Source organism: Micropterus dolomieu, linkage group LG07 (genome assembly GCF_021292245.1).
Source record: "Micropterus dolomieu isolate WLL.071019.BEF.003 ecotype Adirondacks linkage group LG07, ASM2129224v1, whole genome shotgun sequence".
Classification (NCBI taxonomy): domain Eukaryota; kingdom Metazoa; phylum Chordata; class Actinopteri; order Centrarchiformes; family Centrarchidae; genus Micropterus; species Micropterus dolomieu.
The window spans coordinates 4,949,836-4,967,105 of record NC_060156.1 but is presented as its reverse complement, the minus strand read 5'-3'; the positions used below and the strand labels follow the sequence as shown (position 1 = coordinate 4,967,105).

The 17,270-nt window shown below is 39.3% G+C and overlaps 2 protein-coding genes across 4 annotated transcripts in view; both read left to right on the top strand.

Annotated features, from left to right (window-relative positions):
- Positions 1-4,992: 4,992 nt before the first annotated feature.
- acmsd (aminocarboxymuconate semialdehyde decarboxylase) lies at positions 4,993-7,251 on the top strand. The gene is made up of 7 exons (XM_046054458.1): positions 4,993-5,037; positions 5,372-5,608; positions 5,796-5,889; positions 6,174-6,269; positions 6,440-6,612; positions 6,728-6,826; positions 7,034-7,251. Exons 1-7 carry the CDS (start codon positions 5,023-5,025, stop codon positions 7,094-7,096), a joined length of 777 nt encoding a protein of 258 aa, XP_045910414.1. The 5' UTR covers positions 4,993-5,022; the 3' UTR covers positions 7,097-7,251.
- A 1,851-nt stretch (positions 7,252-9,102) lies between these two features.
- ccnt2a (cyclin T2a) overlaps positions 9,103-17,270 on the top strand; it is a 12,442-nt gene continuing 4,274 nt past the window's right edge. The window contains exons 1-8 of one of the 3 annotated variants that reach the window (XM_046053690.1): positions 9,108-9,315; positions 9,979-10,060; positions 10,158-10,286; positions 10,615-10,675; positions 11,300-11,362; positions 13,063-13,108; positions 15,633-15,796; positions 15,950-16,020. In XM_046053690.1, the coding sequence (XP_045909646.1) occupies positions 9,158-9,315; positions 9,979-10,060; positions 10,158-10,286; positions 10,615-10,675; positions 11,300-11,362; positions 13,063-13,108; positions 15,633-15,796; positions 15,950-16,020 (774 nt within the window). In that variant the 5' untranslated portion in view covers positions 9,108-9,157. Of the gene's footprint in view, positions 9,316-9,978; positions 10,061-10,157; positions 10,287-10,614; positions 10,676-11,299; positions 11,363-13,062; positions 13,503-15,632; positions 15,797-15,949; positions 16,021-17,270 lie in introns of those variants that run through there. The other 2 variants (XM_046053691.1, XR_006825640.1) reach the window with 2 other exon arrangements.

The window sequence follows — 17,270 nt, the reverse complement described above, 5'->3', positions numbered from 1 at the left end:
GTTGCGCGGGCGGGGGACGGGGTGGGGGAGAAGAGATGGCGATAAGAGAAGATGAGAGATAAAGGATTTATCTCCCCAGCATCAGCAGCGAACCAACTCCTTCAGTGTGAACTCAACACAGCTCTGCAGCCTCAATGTAAATGCCCTGTCCGGCTGAGCCAGTTAGAGACAGTTGGAGAGGGTTAGATGCGGCGATGCGATAAATTGCTGAGATCTGCTGTGGATCTGGCAGGCGGTGCCAGCAAGTTGTTTTTTTTCCCCCTCCTCCTCTTCCTCCTTCTCTCCTCCTCTCAGATCCCAGCATCTGATTCCCATAGACCACCACATAGAATAATCTATCCTGAATCACTCAAGCATTTTCAAGTTTTTTCTGCAAATTACCTTTGATTTATATGCATGAAACAAAACTTTAACGACACTTAGCGAGCCGTTATCAACATCTAAAGTAAAAAAGCCATAGGCTATTGTTTTTATGGATTACCCTATTAGCGCCACATGGCTGCTTTATCAGTGTAATGCTTAGCATATTTATCTAATTATAGGCTATGATAATTTGTTTAGTTTACATCTTTCTTGATAGTGAATTTGCCCTCAAATCCCAGATTCGCCATATTTACCCATGGTTAACAAATTATCCAAACGAATGGAAATCAGATACTGTCGCACATTAATCTTTTTATTACGCGATCTATAAACAACCAGCCTGAATTCTGTTTTGACGCTCAAGGCGTTCACGAGGCTACAACAATTAGCCACCAGGTGGAGCCAAAACGCAGGCTTATGAGCAGTTGTGGAGACGAGCTAATGGAAAAACATTTCAGCAAAATATCAGTCAACTTTTTGACTGATTATTATGTAAGTCAGAGCTTTGCATTTTATTTTAACACACACACATACATACATACACACACACACACACACACACACACACACACACACACACACAAACACCCTTACTGTTTTTTTATTTTATTTTATTTATTTGATGAACCATATGAATTGAATTCACAACACACATTCACACACTTACAGCTTTATTTATTTATTTTCTTTTTAATTTTTCTTTAAAAAAAAATGTAACACTCAACACATACTTACTGTTTTATTTACTTTATTTAATTACTGTATGAAATGAATTTTTCTTTTGTATTATATTTTAAGCTTTGGCAATATTGTAGTTTGACATTCATGCCAATAAAGCTCCATTGAACTGAATTGAACATCATAACTGCATCATCCAAACATGCACCTATCATAAACAAAACTATGAACACAAAACTCTGAGCATAAAGGCAGCCACCTCAGCTGCACAGATAATGCTGCTTTAACTGTTAGCCTACTTTCTGCTTGTTTTATTGACTAGGTAATAAATAACCAGGGTGTCCCGGCAGCAGCCTTTCACCTGCTGGTCATTGGTTTCTGGCTGAAGGCGGAGAGTCAATTTGCTCTCAGTTACTACAAGAGATCTCGGGCAGCAGAAGCACATGTTTTCCCGAGTGTAATCATAAGGATGAAGGTTGACATTCATAATCATATTTTACCAAAGGATTGGCCCGATTTGAAGCAGGTAGGCACTGAGAGACACAAGCTCATTAAGGATCTGAGAGGTTTTTAGCCTGGAGCCTCAGCGTAAATCCACACAATCTACAGGCTAGATCTGAGTGGGTTTTAGAAAAACACATCTGTCTTTGTCTGGCAGGCAGAGCTCCTCCTTGAATGTTACTAAAAGGCAGTAAAATAAAATGTACAGACTTTTCCAGTTGGAGTGTCAGAAGGGAGTTTAACAGCTCACTCCATAAATCTGTGTTTTCTATGGATGGTTAAACTTTAATCAATAGGTGGCTGTGGCCTTGCTCTTTCGCTGTCCTATCTGTTCCTGCTGTTAAGTCTGTGTCACTATGGAGGCCTGGCCTTTGCCAGTGATTGTCCATGCTTAGTGCTGAACAGGATAGATGGTCTGCGGACTGGTGCCCTCACCACATCACAGTCTTTCTTTCTTCCCATAAGTAATTACATACAGTAACATAATATGACAGGCATATTCATATTTTGAGTTGTCAAGTAGCTTCTCTGCTACTTGAGAGGTCTGACATTAAATGTATGCATCCTGGTATTTTTTTGGCACAAATTTTGTGTGTTACACTGGCATAATACTGTATTTCACGATATGTGATAAACCGACTGAAGGCCTATATAAATATAAGTGAACAAAAGTGAATTTTAGGATATTCAACAAGTCTTATTTTATTGTAGTCCTGCGGCCCTCTTATTATCCATGTTATATGAATAATCGGAATTTGCTGGTGGCCAAAGTGAGAAAAACACATAAAAAGTGTATTTCACCACATTTTACAGGACCAGAAGCACTGCATCTTTTTCTATAACAGACTTCTAAAACATACATGTCATTAGTTCAAAAGGATTTTCATAAGCAGCTCTCATGAAATTTAGAAAAGTCATAAACCTTTTCATGCATTTGTAGACAGTTATTTTAACTCCATTTTGAGTTACCATATCACAGTTATGTTCTCCAAGTCATTTGAGGACAGTGTCAGTTGATTTATAGCAACATTATAACAGTGGGTACTCTCTTGGTTTCCAAATATTTATTTCTTGATGACCTTATCAATCCAAGATGGCCAACTGTGATGGCTAAATGCCTCAGGCATATCTGTGAAACACTTTTATTCAAGGAGGTCAGTCAAGACAAAAAAATAGTACTATGTACTGTAAAGTCTTATTAACAGGTTTATGTTTTGTAAATTAAAATTTAGAGTACAATATAGTTTTTATACACCAAAAACCAACTGTCCACGTTTGTGGACGTCATGCAACAGTGGAGTCAGCGTGCATTAAGTTTGATTTTTTAATCTGTTGATATACAGTATATATTCAGATTTTTCAAAGATGTGATGAATTGTATTATATTACAATAAAGCATAATAAAACATTTAACAAATATATAAACATTATAACAATGCAAAAGTGCATATTACAGCATTAAATGGCAACTTTTGACTGGCTTAGCAAGACATTAGAAGAAGTATTGTACTCACTTAATGTAAAGAAATCAGTTTTAACCAGAAATATGTACTCTGTTACATGTTGGATGTTGATATGAAAAACTGAGATGAATCAACATAAAGTTAGATGAGGATAACAATATGCTACTGGGTGTCCGAAGTCATGTAATTACACTTATATATAGCACTGTTAGTGTTCTTTGAGACTAAATAACTAGCATAACATGACATAACAAACATAATATTCCATGTTGTCAGGGATGGCATTTTACTCCTATGTTGAATGGTGTCCACATACGTGGACAGTTAAATAATTTAAAAATAAAACAGAATTTTGAACAAAATGTAAATGGATTTGTATTTTAGCTCAATTTTGAGTAAGAAAAAGAATCTATGAAAAAAGAATTCATGCATGAGAGGGTGGTAACACAGTATGTTGAGTATGTTGTTTGACCTTTTAGAGAGGTCCTGGTCTCTTATCATTTAAAGCAGACTTTTATTGAAATAAATAGGTTCACAGTTTTAAAAGAAGGATGTAAAACTCATCTCGCATTTTAAAAATTCTGAAGCGTCTCTGTGGCATCAACAAAGTACACAGAACTGCAGATCTGCAGGGATATGAAATGGGGCTTTACTGACTGCATTGCTGATGTAGATCATTTGTGGCTTCATCTGCAAAGAGTCAACAGCCTCAGATGGCATTCACTGTGAGTTATCCAGCGCGTTGGAGTGGATAGTCATCTAGGAGCAAGATTGAACCCTCGCAGACAAGATAACACAATCAATACAGGCTTTTCCACAGCCGAACGTGTCGGGGGCATCAAACTCTGCCCATGTTTTACATCTAAATTAAGGACTCCAGATATGTAATCTAATGCACAATACATGTTTTTCAGTATGTGAATCTTCTATGAACCATTCAATTATTAAGCACAATCCCTCTTTTGAATGTGTTTCAGAGGTATGGATATGATGGGTTTGTCCAGCTTCACCATCACTGCAAGGTGAGTTTTTTTCTTTTATGCATGTATCAGATGACAGGAGCCCTTAAGCAATTGTACTACATACTATGCTGGGGGACACAGCAGGCACCTCCCGGCTGCACCCCACCCTGTGGACCTGTCAGCCTGTTTCTCGCCACTTGAGCAGCTGCAGAACTCAGCATGCTGCCACTGCATCAGCGGAGATATTTACTTCAAATACCACAGAGCAGCCTGGAAGCTGTGCAGCCAATGCAACTTTAATCTGCAGACGAATAGTTGAGCTTCTGGCATCATCAGACTGCACATAAGGATGAAGAGTTAAATGTGTCACATCGATGCATTCAAATATAAGCCGTGTCTGAGGAAGAACATCTTTCCCGATACCAATGTTAAAACAAGGTCTATGAGGACTCCAGGTCATATTGGAACACAGGTGTAGACACACCCGAGATTAGAGATTTTTAATTACAGGGGAAAACATTGTCCAGGTGCTAGTTGTATAACATGACACAATGACATTTTATCTGTCTTGAAATTGTAATACCAGATATAAATGAAAGTTTACATCTCCTATTTTTCCCATGAAACAGAATGAATCAGCGGTCTGCTGCCATCGTGTGGTTGTATTTTGAAGTGTTATGAAATCCAAATGTCACATAATCTCATGAGTTTGAAAACTACATAAAGTCAATTAGTGCAACGACCAAGAACAAGAACAATACGTCTGCCTGGGTGCCCAGATGGAAAGACAAGGAATTTTAACTGCATGTTGTCATATCAATTAGGGATGTGACTGGTGTTTCAGGGTGAAGCAGAGATGATGAAGGATGGGAAGCTGTTTCGCGTGATTCAAGAGAACTGCTGGGATGCAAACGCACGCATAAGGGACATGGATCAACATGGTATGTGCACAGACAGGACATACGCCAACAGATAATACAGCGTTTCATCTCACTGATGCCTTCTGTTTATGACCTTCAGGTGTCACAGTTCAAGCCCTCTCCACTGTACCTGTGATGTTCAGTTACTGGGTAAGTGCACAGTAGGTCTGAGCAACTTGGATCAAAAACAATGCAGCTATTTATTTCTGTGTGCTTAACACCTGAAACATTGTGTTGTTTACTCTGCCCCAAATTACTGTGAGCTGCACAACACATTCCTGTTGGATAAAAGGAACACATTAAATGTGAGGCTTTTTGTGCAATACCACAGTGGCTTATATGCTTGTCTGCAAAGCTACTTAACTTTCTTGGCTCTTCTTCAGTCACAGAAGCATCAACACGAAATTGAAGAATGTGATTAAAATTTTATTTCAGCTTTCAAATATATATATTTACCTATTTCGATCATATTTTTGGTTTACAGGCCAAGCCTCATGACACACTGGATCTCTCTGTCCTTTTAAATGACAATTTGGCTGAGACAGTGCGTAGCAACCCCAAGAGGTTTGTGGGCCTGGGCACTCTGCCCATGCAAGCTCCTGACTTAGCCGTGCTGGAGATGAGGCGCTGCGTGAAGGAACTGGGCTTCCCTGGGGTGCAGATTGGCTCACATATCAAGAACTGGGACCTCAACGCCACTGAACTCTATCCTTTCTATGCTGTGAGACACTGAATGTTGCAGTACATGCTTTTATGATAACATAATGTTCCTGGTCATGGTTATTGCAAATGTACCTATGTTTACATTCCACTGGTTTGATTTATTTCATACTGATGCATGACATTCCTTTACATTCAGAGGTCAGATTCAAGAGGAATACTGATCTTGCACTGTGTCTTCCATGCAGGCAGCTGAGGAGCTGGGCTGCTCCATATTTGTCCACCCATGGGACATGCAGACAGATGGGAGGATGGCTAAGTATTGGCTGCCATGGCTGGTGGGTGAGTGAACAAGTAATATTGCACATCACCCCTGGTCTAGCCAATAGAAAAAAACAATTTTCCCATGCGTTAAAACTCACATAGGTGTTGATTTTCTTTCACCTCATATTTGATGCATTGTGATATAGGCCAATGGTTATCAATAATGCTCTTCTTTGGTTTTTAATTTTGCTTCTACCACTTAGTATATTAACCCACTGACATTGTCTTATAATAACAAGACATTTATTTAAAGCACCGTTTGAAAAGACACATTATGTTTTGTTGACATCTCCATCTCAAAGGCATGCCGTCAGAGACAACCATGGCTATTTGCTCGATGATATTTGGAGGTGTCTTCGAGAGATTTCCTAAACTGAAAGTCTGCTTTGCACATGGAGGTATAGACCAAATGTTGGCGATACATTTCAGTTGAAGTACATTAAAGTCACAGCAGAATAATATAAGCACCAAGGTGTCAACTTCAGTGTATTCTCACTCCGTGCTCAAATAAAAATACACCGAGCCACTGTATGTTTTTGCGTGACCTTCATTGCTTTTGTGGTTGCAGGTGGCTCTTTTCCATTCACCGTTGGCAGAATTGAACATGGCCACAAAGTCCGCCCTGACCTGTGTGCAGTGGACAACGAAATCAGTCCAAAGAAATACCTCGGCTCTTTCTACACCGACTCCCTAGTTCACGATCCCATCGCCCTGAAGCTACTCATTGATGTCATTGGAAAAGTGAGCATGTGTTCTTTAAACACACACACAGACACACACACCATATTTTATGGGTGCTCAGAGACGGTCCATACATTGAGAACACTCTGACGGACAACATGTATTCCTCTTTCAGGATAAAGTGATGCTGGGAACAGATTATCCATTCCCGCTGGGTGAGCTGCAGCCTGGATCACTGATTGAGTCAATGGATGAATTTGATGACACGCTAAAGGTTACAATATTTTCCTGTCCTTCATCTCAACAATGCAGTTACCTCAGTATGGCATTGACTCTACAACACATAGCTAGGTAGAAAATATGCATATTATAAGCTGTGCAAAGGAGGCAGTACAATTTGTAATTTTAATACATTTAAATTAATTAAAATAAATGTATGTCTAATCCAGAATTAAATATGGTGTGTACTCTTTTTTTCCAGGATAAATTGCTTGCTGGAAATGCACTGGAGTTTTTGGGCCTGAAACGAGAGCAATTTGAGTAACATGAAAAGCTGAGATGCAACTGCTACACCCAGTGATTCAATGCAACGGCTTTATTCACATATTATTAAATTAAATTAAATATATTTAGATTTGTGTATAGTAGATACAACCAATGTTATTGTTATTTGATATAATAAAGTAATTAAGTATTTTACCCTGTTTAGAGAATTTCCTTATTTGTTTGAACTCAGTATAAAACACAAGTACCTCTGGGAAGGGAAACTGGAGGGTGTTGAATGGCATGTCATCACCTCTATTAGAAGTCGTCTATCAATCATTGGCCTAAAGACATTCTATAAAATGAAAATGAACATGTTAATATGATTATATGGGACCTGTGTCTTGCGGAGTTGGAGTGTCAGGGGCAGACTGGGACAAAAATCCACACATCCCCATCCACGGTCTTGCACATCCACTACTTAAATTTGTGTACAGATGGTGAAATAATTCCTGAATCTAACAGATATTTAAACATTTAATGCATGTGACTGGCAAACAGTGCTTACTACTTTTTAAATAGCACATGTTACTAACAAATTGCACATGCACAGGTTCCTCCTATCCTAATAGTTAATTAGAACCACAATATTAAGAAAGTGAGAACATCATTGCTACCTTCACTGCACGACTCTGATGCAGCAACTGAGCTGTTTTCACCGGGTCCAGCAACATACTAGTTTTGAATAGATGTAGAGAACAGAATTAAGCCAATGGCTTTTTAATATCTCAGCTAACTATTGCATATGAGTGCCTGTAATGGAAGCCAAGTTCCACCCTACCTAAGGATTAATTAGTATTTTCTATGTTTTCTTCTTATGTCTGCAGTAGGCTACTATTGTCCTTCACTGCAGCTTCAGCAGCCGAATTAAGACCTTTCGAAAAGAGTTTGTTAAATTTGATGCACTCGTGGGACTTAAGTGACCTTTTTTTTGCTTTCTCTAACTTTTTCAGCACCGCCTTTGATTTTGACTAATGTTTGAGTAGCATAACATCTGATTTGGTTGGTCGGCCCATCTCGGGACCAGACCGGCCGTTTCCAAACCCCGATCATGTGTGCTGTCGAGCTGTAAAAACAATTTATTTAATTTTTTTTTTCTTCAAAGGCCCACCATAAAACAAATGGTCTGGCCCCCCTGTCATATGCCAGATGGCCAATCCGCCGCTGAGTGCTGTTGTTCTTCCTTTACAGTAAAATGGTATTTATCCACATTCTTACACAATGTCATCTTATTGCTATCAATCAACAGAGAGTTTCTATTTGTTAGCTTGATGGAAGGTTACAAATTGTAAGTGACCTAAAAGCATCCTATAATAGAGAACTCTTAACACACATGGTTTTCAGGTAGGCTACACATTTGCATTCACTCCCACTAATACAAGGGACACATATGCAGGGCTGCCCTGGTTGCCTTTCTAAATATTTTCTTCTGTTAACGTGATCCCTCATGTCTTAACAATGAATAGACTCAAATAGCTAAAAAGCTGTAGCCTACCAGCCTAATACATGCTCTACTTCAAAGTAGGCGTTGTGCATGGATTCCTACGCTAAATAACTCATCTCATCGAGATACAGCACATTTCTTGTCTACTGAATATAAATGAAACACTACAAAACCATGCATCCTGTTAATGATTTTGTTAAGACTCAACTTTGAAGCAAGAGGAATTCCTATTTTTGCCTGCTTCCTGAATATACACAAGAACATAAATCTATAAAATAGACTGAAGTTCTGTGAGGTCAATATTAGTCATCATTTATATGGTTGTGTAGTTAGTCATGTGTTATTGTGGGTTAAATGGGCAGTGCATATTCATTCCAACAAATTTGACCAAAACTAAAAACGCAGTGTTGTGTAAAATGTGAATAAATTAATAACAATGGATAAAAGACAATAAACAGCACCGCCGTTAACGTCACTGGCCGCCACAGCAGCACCAGATGTGCGCAACCAATCGCACCGTGATCTCATCATGAGCTCACCATCGAAGAAGTCGTGTTTTCCTGTGCGACACCGACGTCACATCCGCTTTCTCGATGCCCAAGCGAGCGTTGGAGAGCAATGGCGGCGTGCCGGGGATCTTCGTCGAAATGGTTTTTCACCCGGGAGCAGCTCGAAAACACGCCGTCTCGCCGATGTGGAGTAGAACCAGACCGGGAGCTCTCCTACCGGCAACAAGCAGCGAATCTGATCCAGGATATGGGCCAGAGACTCAACGTGTATCCTTTGTAAACAAACTTAAGCTGTCCGTAGACCAGACCGAAGTAGACATGGCGCCGAGCGTCGGAGCGGGCCCGTTAGCTAAAGTTAAACTGACTGCTGAGGTTAAGGTGCACGAATCAGGAGTTTATCAGTTTGTATGTTTTGTTTTTATTGGTTAAAATGCTGTTATACTACACGAATCTTAATCTGCAATGACAAAGCCCAGTCCCACGCTGGGTTTGTTTAGCACATGTATGCTAACATAGCATGCTGCACTAGCTTAGCTGATGGTTGACGTCCAAAAAGGCCATTAGATTAGGTGAGTTTGCTGCTGTTGCTAGCGCCTTGTCAGCTGAAATAAAAAGTCTTTACCCCTAGATAGAACTCATATGATCAAACAACGACATGCTTCAATTTAATATGTAAGCTGATGTTTAAAGTTATCTGCCAGTTTCTTGCTATTTTGATGCAAGTTAGCTTTTGCACTAGTTCAATAAAGCTAACGTTGTAAGCCTGCTAACCTGTTAACTTTTCTGTAACGTAACTTCCACCGCGATTTTAAACAGTTGTTTAGTGCTTATACGGTGTCTTGGTTTGTTATAATGTCGTATAGCAAAATTTTCACTCTGTTCTTGGTTACACTAAATGAAATAAAACATTTCCCTTAACCTGCCCTCCAGCTCGCAATTAACAATAAATACAGCCATTGTTTACATGCATAGATTTTATATGCACCACTCTTTCACCAAATTCCATAGGAATGTAAGTATTCTGCTTCAATTCTATTAGACTGTTACAAAAATTATACTCTTAGGATGGGTAACGTTACATATTTAAATGTCTTCATGCTTTTGTACAGATAATCTCTCCAACCACCTTATTCTTGGCCGCAAAAGTGGAAGAGCAACCACGGAAACTCGAACATGTGATTAAAGTTGCACATGCTTGCCTGAATCCCCAAGAACCGCCTCTAGACACGAAAAGCAATGTAAGTTCAAGAACCTTGACATATTGTGTGGGTTGAAAGTTTTTTTTTCCCTCTCTACATCTGACTCTACATCTATTCTCCCAGAGGCCATGGTTTCCCTGTGTGTAACTGGTTGTGCCAGATTCCCTTGCCCTCTACAAATGGCTTTATTTTAACTGCCCTGGCCTGCTGTTGGTGTGTAACAAACACCTTCGCCCAACAAGGCTTAGATTTACAGTAAAATTAGCCTCTTTGTTTGGAGTTTTTGGCCATTTGAAATCCTTTTGTTAGGGGGTAGATTAATAGACTCATTACAATTGTGTTGTAATGACTGTCTATCAAACTTCAGGCATACCTCCAGCAAGCTCAAGAGCTGGTGATACTTGAATCCATAGTGCTGCAGACCCTGGGTAAGTAGTGGTGACTGGAGTGGATGACTTGAGAGAGAGATAGCGTTTTTGTTTATCATTATCATGATCTTTGGCATATCATTAACAGTAAGGGAGTAGTGCTGTTAAACACTGTTGAACTTATCCATCACAACCTGTTGAGTAAAATGTTTTCCCAGCTGCTGTATTGGTATCTTATCATGTACATATTTTCAATAAATCATGTAAAGGTGACATGTCATTCTCTCATTGCTGACAACAGTCATGAAATATGGTATTGAAAAAGCTATAGGGGTAAATCACATCATTATTTCACAAATTTGATCCCCATTTCACTGCTCTGCAACGTTTAATTTTTTGGATACATCAATTTGTGCTTGCTTATTGATTACATTCGGTACTGAGAAATGCCTGACATCCAGAGTGAAAGTGGTCAGAGCTGATTTGATTGCCCTTTATTTGTAACATAGAAATAGGAATTGACCATCACGTTCCATTATTTAACATTTAACATATAGATACCTGCTAGAATCTGAATTGATGGCCTTAAAACGGAGGACTAGGTTCGTTTGTTTTTAATCATAAAATGACATGTCACCTCCAAACTGTGTCTGTTGAACTCACCTGTCATGTATTTTGTTCCAGGCTTTGAAATTACTATTGATCACCCACACACTGATGTGGTGAAATGTTCCCAGCTAGTGCGAGGTAGAGGCTTCCTTCTTTGCTTTTTGTGCCCTCTGCTCTTGTTTGTCCCACCTCAGATATGGGTGGGGAGGGGGGTGAAAACCTTGCTGATTTAATGGTTGCGTGACACACACCATGCTCTTTTGATTTCACTGTAGCACATAAACAACAACATTTACTGATGCATATTGGGCCAAGTCCAAGACTGAATTGTATCATCAGTTATTTTTTGTTGGAGGTTTGCGGTCCCCCTTAAATATTTGTTAAGTTCAAATCAGTCGTTCTGGGTGGCATTTGCACTGTTTCCTTTGTGATCACATAACCAGATGTGGGAGGAAAGACATGTAGTGTCTTCTATCTTTTTTGTACCTGCATCTGTTTTTTTGGGTTCTCCTATGAGCTTAGCAGAAAATATTAAGAGACTAAATTAGGACTGTTCATTCTTTTATTTGGTCAAACCATGATTCAGTTTCCTTCTATTTCCATATTATTGTCCATATATCTTTTAGCAGACATTTTGGAAAAGCAGTGTAACTAATAACATTAACCTGTCTGTCTGCTACCTAAGTGTCAGTCCTTTTTATTATTTACGCATGCGCCTTTCCTACTGTGGCATGACAGTCGAAATGTTCTGCATGGACAAAAATTTTGACTGCCTTTTTAGATGATAACGTTACCAATTGGTAGTTCATCTGGCTACGTGATATGTTTGAAGTCGGTATCATGTTATTGAAAGGAATACACGTGTGTGTGTGTGTGTGTGTGTTAGGGCTGACCGCGAATGGTCAAAGGTTCGATGCTTCGATCAGCGAAACAAGGATCATGCCATTTTGGCAATATGGGGGTGCTCAACGTCTGATTTTTACATAGAACTACCAGTTTTCAATATAAATTTCAAATGCTTTAAATAAACATGTAAAAACAGAAAAAGCTTTTAATAAATGGTTTTAAAATGCGTGAATAAATCCAAAATTACCGTTAAAGAAGGGGGTTCAGCCTCACCGGTGTTCTAAGTTGTCTGCACCTCACGGGACTTTCAGATGATTTATCGCCATTGATGAACCACACAGAATATTATATCGTTTTTAAATACTAGGCTACTTGAAATAGACCAGTGAGGAACCACGACGTGCATTTACATTTGGTTGTCGGTTGGACAGCATGCAAGCAAATCTCTACACAAAACAGGTGAATGGCAGGTGAGCAGAGAGAACACGGTCAACAGTAAGCCTCAGATTAGCTGTAAATGTACAGTGTAAGTGACACTGACTAATGAATAGAGACTGCTGCTTCTCAAGATTAAAGCTGAGCTATTGTGCCCCCCACCCACCAAAATCACTGTGCACAAACAATGAATTGCTCATCTTTCATCTAATTGTCTTGAAATTAGTAATTTGCCAAACTGAATATTTGTAAAATGAAAACATACTATGATAACACTTAAAGCCATTCATCAATAATGGTACATTACTTCTTACCCCTGCGTGCAAGCTTAATTTTAAATAATCCAGCTGACCGAAGTTCCCAAAATGTAGCAACTGTTTGCTCCAAGTGTGGTTTTCAGTCTTGGCCTTGGCTTAATCAGTACTTTGAAAGTTAACTATAAACAGTAAACATTCACTTCCTGTCCTAATGAAAATAAAATGCTGTTAGCTTGCTGAAATGGTAATTGTTTTCCCCTCTCTGTTTTCTTTCCTCCTCTTTTTCTGTTTCTCTTACAGCAAGCAAGGATCTGGCACAGACTTCCTATTTCATGGCTACCAACAGGTTGTTATCCTGCCCCTCCTTTGTTGCACTTTGACTGCACACCATAGCTTCCTGTAATGCAGGGTACCCTTTCAGTGTCCAACGGGCCCTACTTGCGCTGGTGGTTGTTGGGATGCTTGCCTCCTCCCCTCAGCTCCCCTCCTTTGTTCAAAGGAAGCGGGACAGGGTGGCTTGTAGCGTTACCGGCCCCAGTCGCAGTGCGGTGTATTGTACAAGGGACCATGTGTTGGCACAGATGGGTTGAATGCAAGATGTGAAGTGTAGTGGTGCGCTTGAAACCCACGTGTTTGTTCGGTTGCGAAAAGTGCATAATTCTAAAAGAAAGACACTTTGGTAGCCTGAATAGCAGCTAAAGATTTCACAGATGTAAACATTTCTCGTAGAGGTCTTTCCGGTAAGTACCACAGATTCATTTTTAAAATTTTCTTTTTCATATCCATTTGTTAAAAATGAATTATTTCCTCAAATATTTTTCACCTTTTGCAATATTTGCTTGTCTTTAAATGCACATTTTTCCTTGCTCTTCTACAACATTCTTTCATACATAGTAGTTAAAAAGATGTAACAAGAACAACGTAATCTCGACCCATTAAGGACCTGCACAATATATAAGCATATAAGCCTAGAACTATTTGAGTATCCCTCATACTGACCGAAATGCATTTGGTGATAAAGATTTATTCTTAAGTAAGGACAAAATGCTGTTGACATATCTTGCAGTAGAAAAACTGGGTCCTTAAAGGGTTTGTTTATAGTAGGCAGTGGTGGAAAGGAATTGAAATTTATGTAATTATCAGTTGACAATGTCTGGATGCTGACTGGACAGTGTTTGAAGTTTGCCCTGAGCTGGCACTTACCAAGAATGAAAGCTGTAGCTAGAGCTGGGAAATATGGCCAGGAATGTTATCACGATAAAAGTCATATAATTTGATATCAATAATTATGATAAATGTCAAATCAGATGGTTAACTGTGGTTTTAAACTTTTCTTTATGGTCAGAACGTGACAAACACAAACAGTTGATCACTTAAGACATTTAAAGTAAAACATTCAAAACAATTATGAAAAAATCTTTTTTTCAACAAATAAATATCTTAATAGAAAACATGCTAATTTGTTCATGATTCCAATGAATAAAATCAAACATTTATTGAACATTTGTTATATTGTTATTGAAGAAAATTATATTGCTATAATTATAATCAATTTATTGACCAGCCCTAGCTATAGCCAGATTGTTCTTAAAATAGTGCGATACAAATTTATTTATTTTAAATGAGTCTGGAAGACTCATTCATAATGTTTAAAAAGGATTTCACATTTATAAATCCACTTCAATATCTCAGATGCCATCTGCTTGAGATGTTGGCTGTGACTAGTAGCTTTGTTTAAGGCTGCTGTTGTAATCTGACAGACCAGACTCCAGACATTGTACTTGTCTCATTGTTACAAGATTACCATCCATCTTACCAAATGTGTTTTTAAAAAGCACCTATGCAAAATTGTGTCTATACAGCTTCATGCTGAGGCAAGGTGTTAGGAACGTGATAATAAATCTGGTTTTATCATGGAGTATGTTTTCCTTGAGAATCTTTATTTTCATGCCCTAAGAAACCAATAGTATGTTCATGGCTTATGTGTCTGATAAATGATTGTGGGGAACTAAAACCTTAGCTGTTTGTGTCAAGATTTTAGCTGTAAATACTTGGAAGGGGGCCGTTTGACTAGTTATTTTTGATGTGATATGAACATTTTGTTGTTCATGTTCAATTCCACTTTTGCAGAAAAATGTGACCTTTCCTAAATGATGATTTTACACTGAAGTCATTGATTGAGGCTGTCAGTATTGAGCCTATGCATACATTTCAGTATACCCCAAACACTGGCAGCACTAAGTTGTATTCATTGATCTGGAGGACCCACTTGGTTTATCCTTTTCACAGTTGAAACAAAGGGAGACCCATATATGGGAGGGTTATAGGAGCAGCCTCTTGTCTGTTAGGTTATCGGTTGTACAATGATGCAACTATGACATGGGTGGCCTCTGGGTTTCACAAGGGGTACGCTACATGTAGCTGCTACACGTGGCCCCCTCCCCACTTCCCTCATTTTTGTTATGTTGTCCCAACATTTAAACCAGCACAAACCCCTTGAAACATAAATCATTGTCACATGACCGATTTCAGTGCTTACTTTTAAGCACACTGGGAATTATGTCCTTAACAACTTCATGATTCATGTGATTTAGCGTTGTCACCTGTATTGTGACCTGAGTTGAGAAGCTGTTATGTGATCAGGTTTAACGTATCAACACGAGCAAATAATAGCTTATCTTTTGTAACAAATGCATACAGCAAATTAAAGTTGTCTGCTCCCCCTTGTGTTTTTTTTCTCTCTTCTCCACATGTGGGACCCATCATGACTGGCCTGGATCGACTCACTCACATACCTATACTCTCACATATGTGAAATACTCACTCTTACACACATTCATCACTTGCGCATACCCTCACACCCTACACAGTCTACACCTCACTACCTTCTGCCTCCAGTACAAGCCCACAGTGATCGCCTGTGTGTGCATCCACCTGGCATGTAAATGGTCCAACTGGGAGATCCCAGTTTCCACGGACGGAAAACACTGGTGGGAGTACGTGGACAACTCTGTCACTCTGGAGCTGCTTGATGGTAAGATTGAATAAACGTGTTTCACTTTTCCTTAATGTTTTACAGTGAATGGTTTTCAGCAATTTCTTTATGTGGAAAGGTAGTACAATTCACATATTTATACAGGTGTGTTTTAGGCTGTTTGATTCAGACATTCATGTCTTTTACTTGCAGAGTTGACCCATGAGTTTCTGCAGATTCTGGAGAAGACTCCCAGTCGGTTGAAGAGGATACGCAACTGGAGGGTAGGATTACATTGCTGTTCTGTTTCAGTCTTTGGAAAGACATGTTTGGCCTGGGATTTAGATTTGGATTATAAGTGAAGGATTTATCGAAGTCGATAAATGTAAAAAAGTAAAACAAGTGGAACAGCTGATTACAGCAGGTAATAAAGCTCGTTAAACATCCTGTTCCTCTGAAACTCAGGCAGCTGGTCTGTGCTGCAGCTGTTTTTAATGGCCAAGCAAAGCCTGTAGTTTTTCATTATGTTCCAATCAAATCTGATGTTCATTTATACATTTTGCTCTTGGATAGTGGTTACAAATAATGACGGCGTATAGGCCTACGGCCTACGTCAGCCGGTTAATTTGGTCTTCGCAGGTCTTTAGATCCACGGTGGAAACGCACACAACAATGGGCTGAAGTAATGTTTTAGTTCCTTGAAAAGAGATCCGGCTGGTATTGGTGGAAACACGGTGAAAATGGCTGTTCATTGTCCTTTTCCATGGACACGGTTAATAAATAAGACTGCACAGACGTCGAAAAAATTTATTCAACTCATTTTCGGTTCTCATATAAAAGAATAGAAAATATGGGGGGTAACAATAATATAATATTACTTATTAAATATGTTAAGGGAAAATAATACAAGTAGAGGTTTACTTCCTCTTTAGGCATAAGTGTTTGACAGTGGAACGTCGTCCAACTTTCTGTGTAGGAATGTGGACTGTATGAGCTACAGTATCTAGATCAGAGGTCACTAATAGGCGGACCGCGGTCCGGATCCGGACCCAGCCGCCGTCCTCTCCGGACCGCCGACCTACAGCCCATTTATTATTGAGACTTACTACCTTGTGACGGAGCGTTTCTATTTTAACCCGCGCAGCTTTTCTAGCATTTACTGTACTGGTTTAGAGGACCAGGAAACTCACAGACCAATCGCATGTGCTCCAATCGTCTCATGTGACGTTGCTCAGCCAATCAAATCTGTGCATACCGATGCTTGCGAGTCGAGTCCGCGAGATTCACCAGAGACGTTTTGGAAACACACCCGAATTGAGGAGATGAAAGATAAAAGATATTTCACATGACTTTTAATCAAGAATGTACAGATTTTTACATGTACAACCTCCCACGGGCAGTTCAAAACCAGAATATCTCATAGATCTCCAATATGCTAGCTGGAGCTCACGTTTCTCACTGAACAACAGAAAGTAGGAAAGTGGTAGCTCTGTAAGAGGAAATGAAAGAGAAGAGGAGGCATTACAGCTGTTCA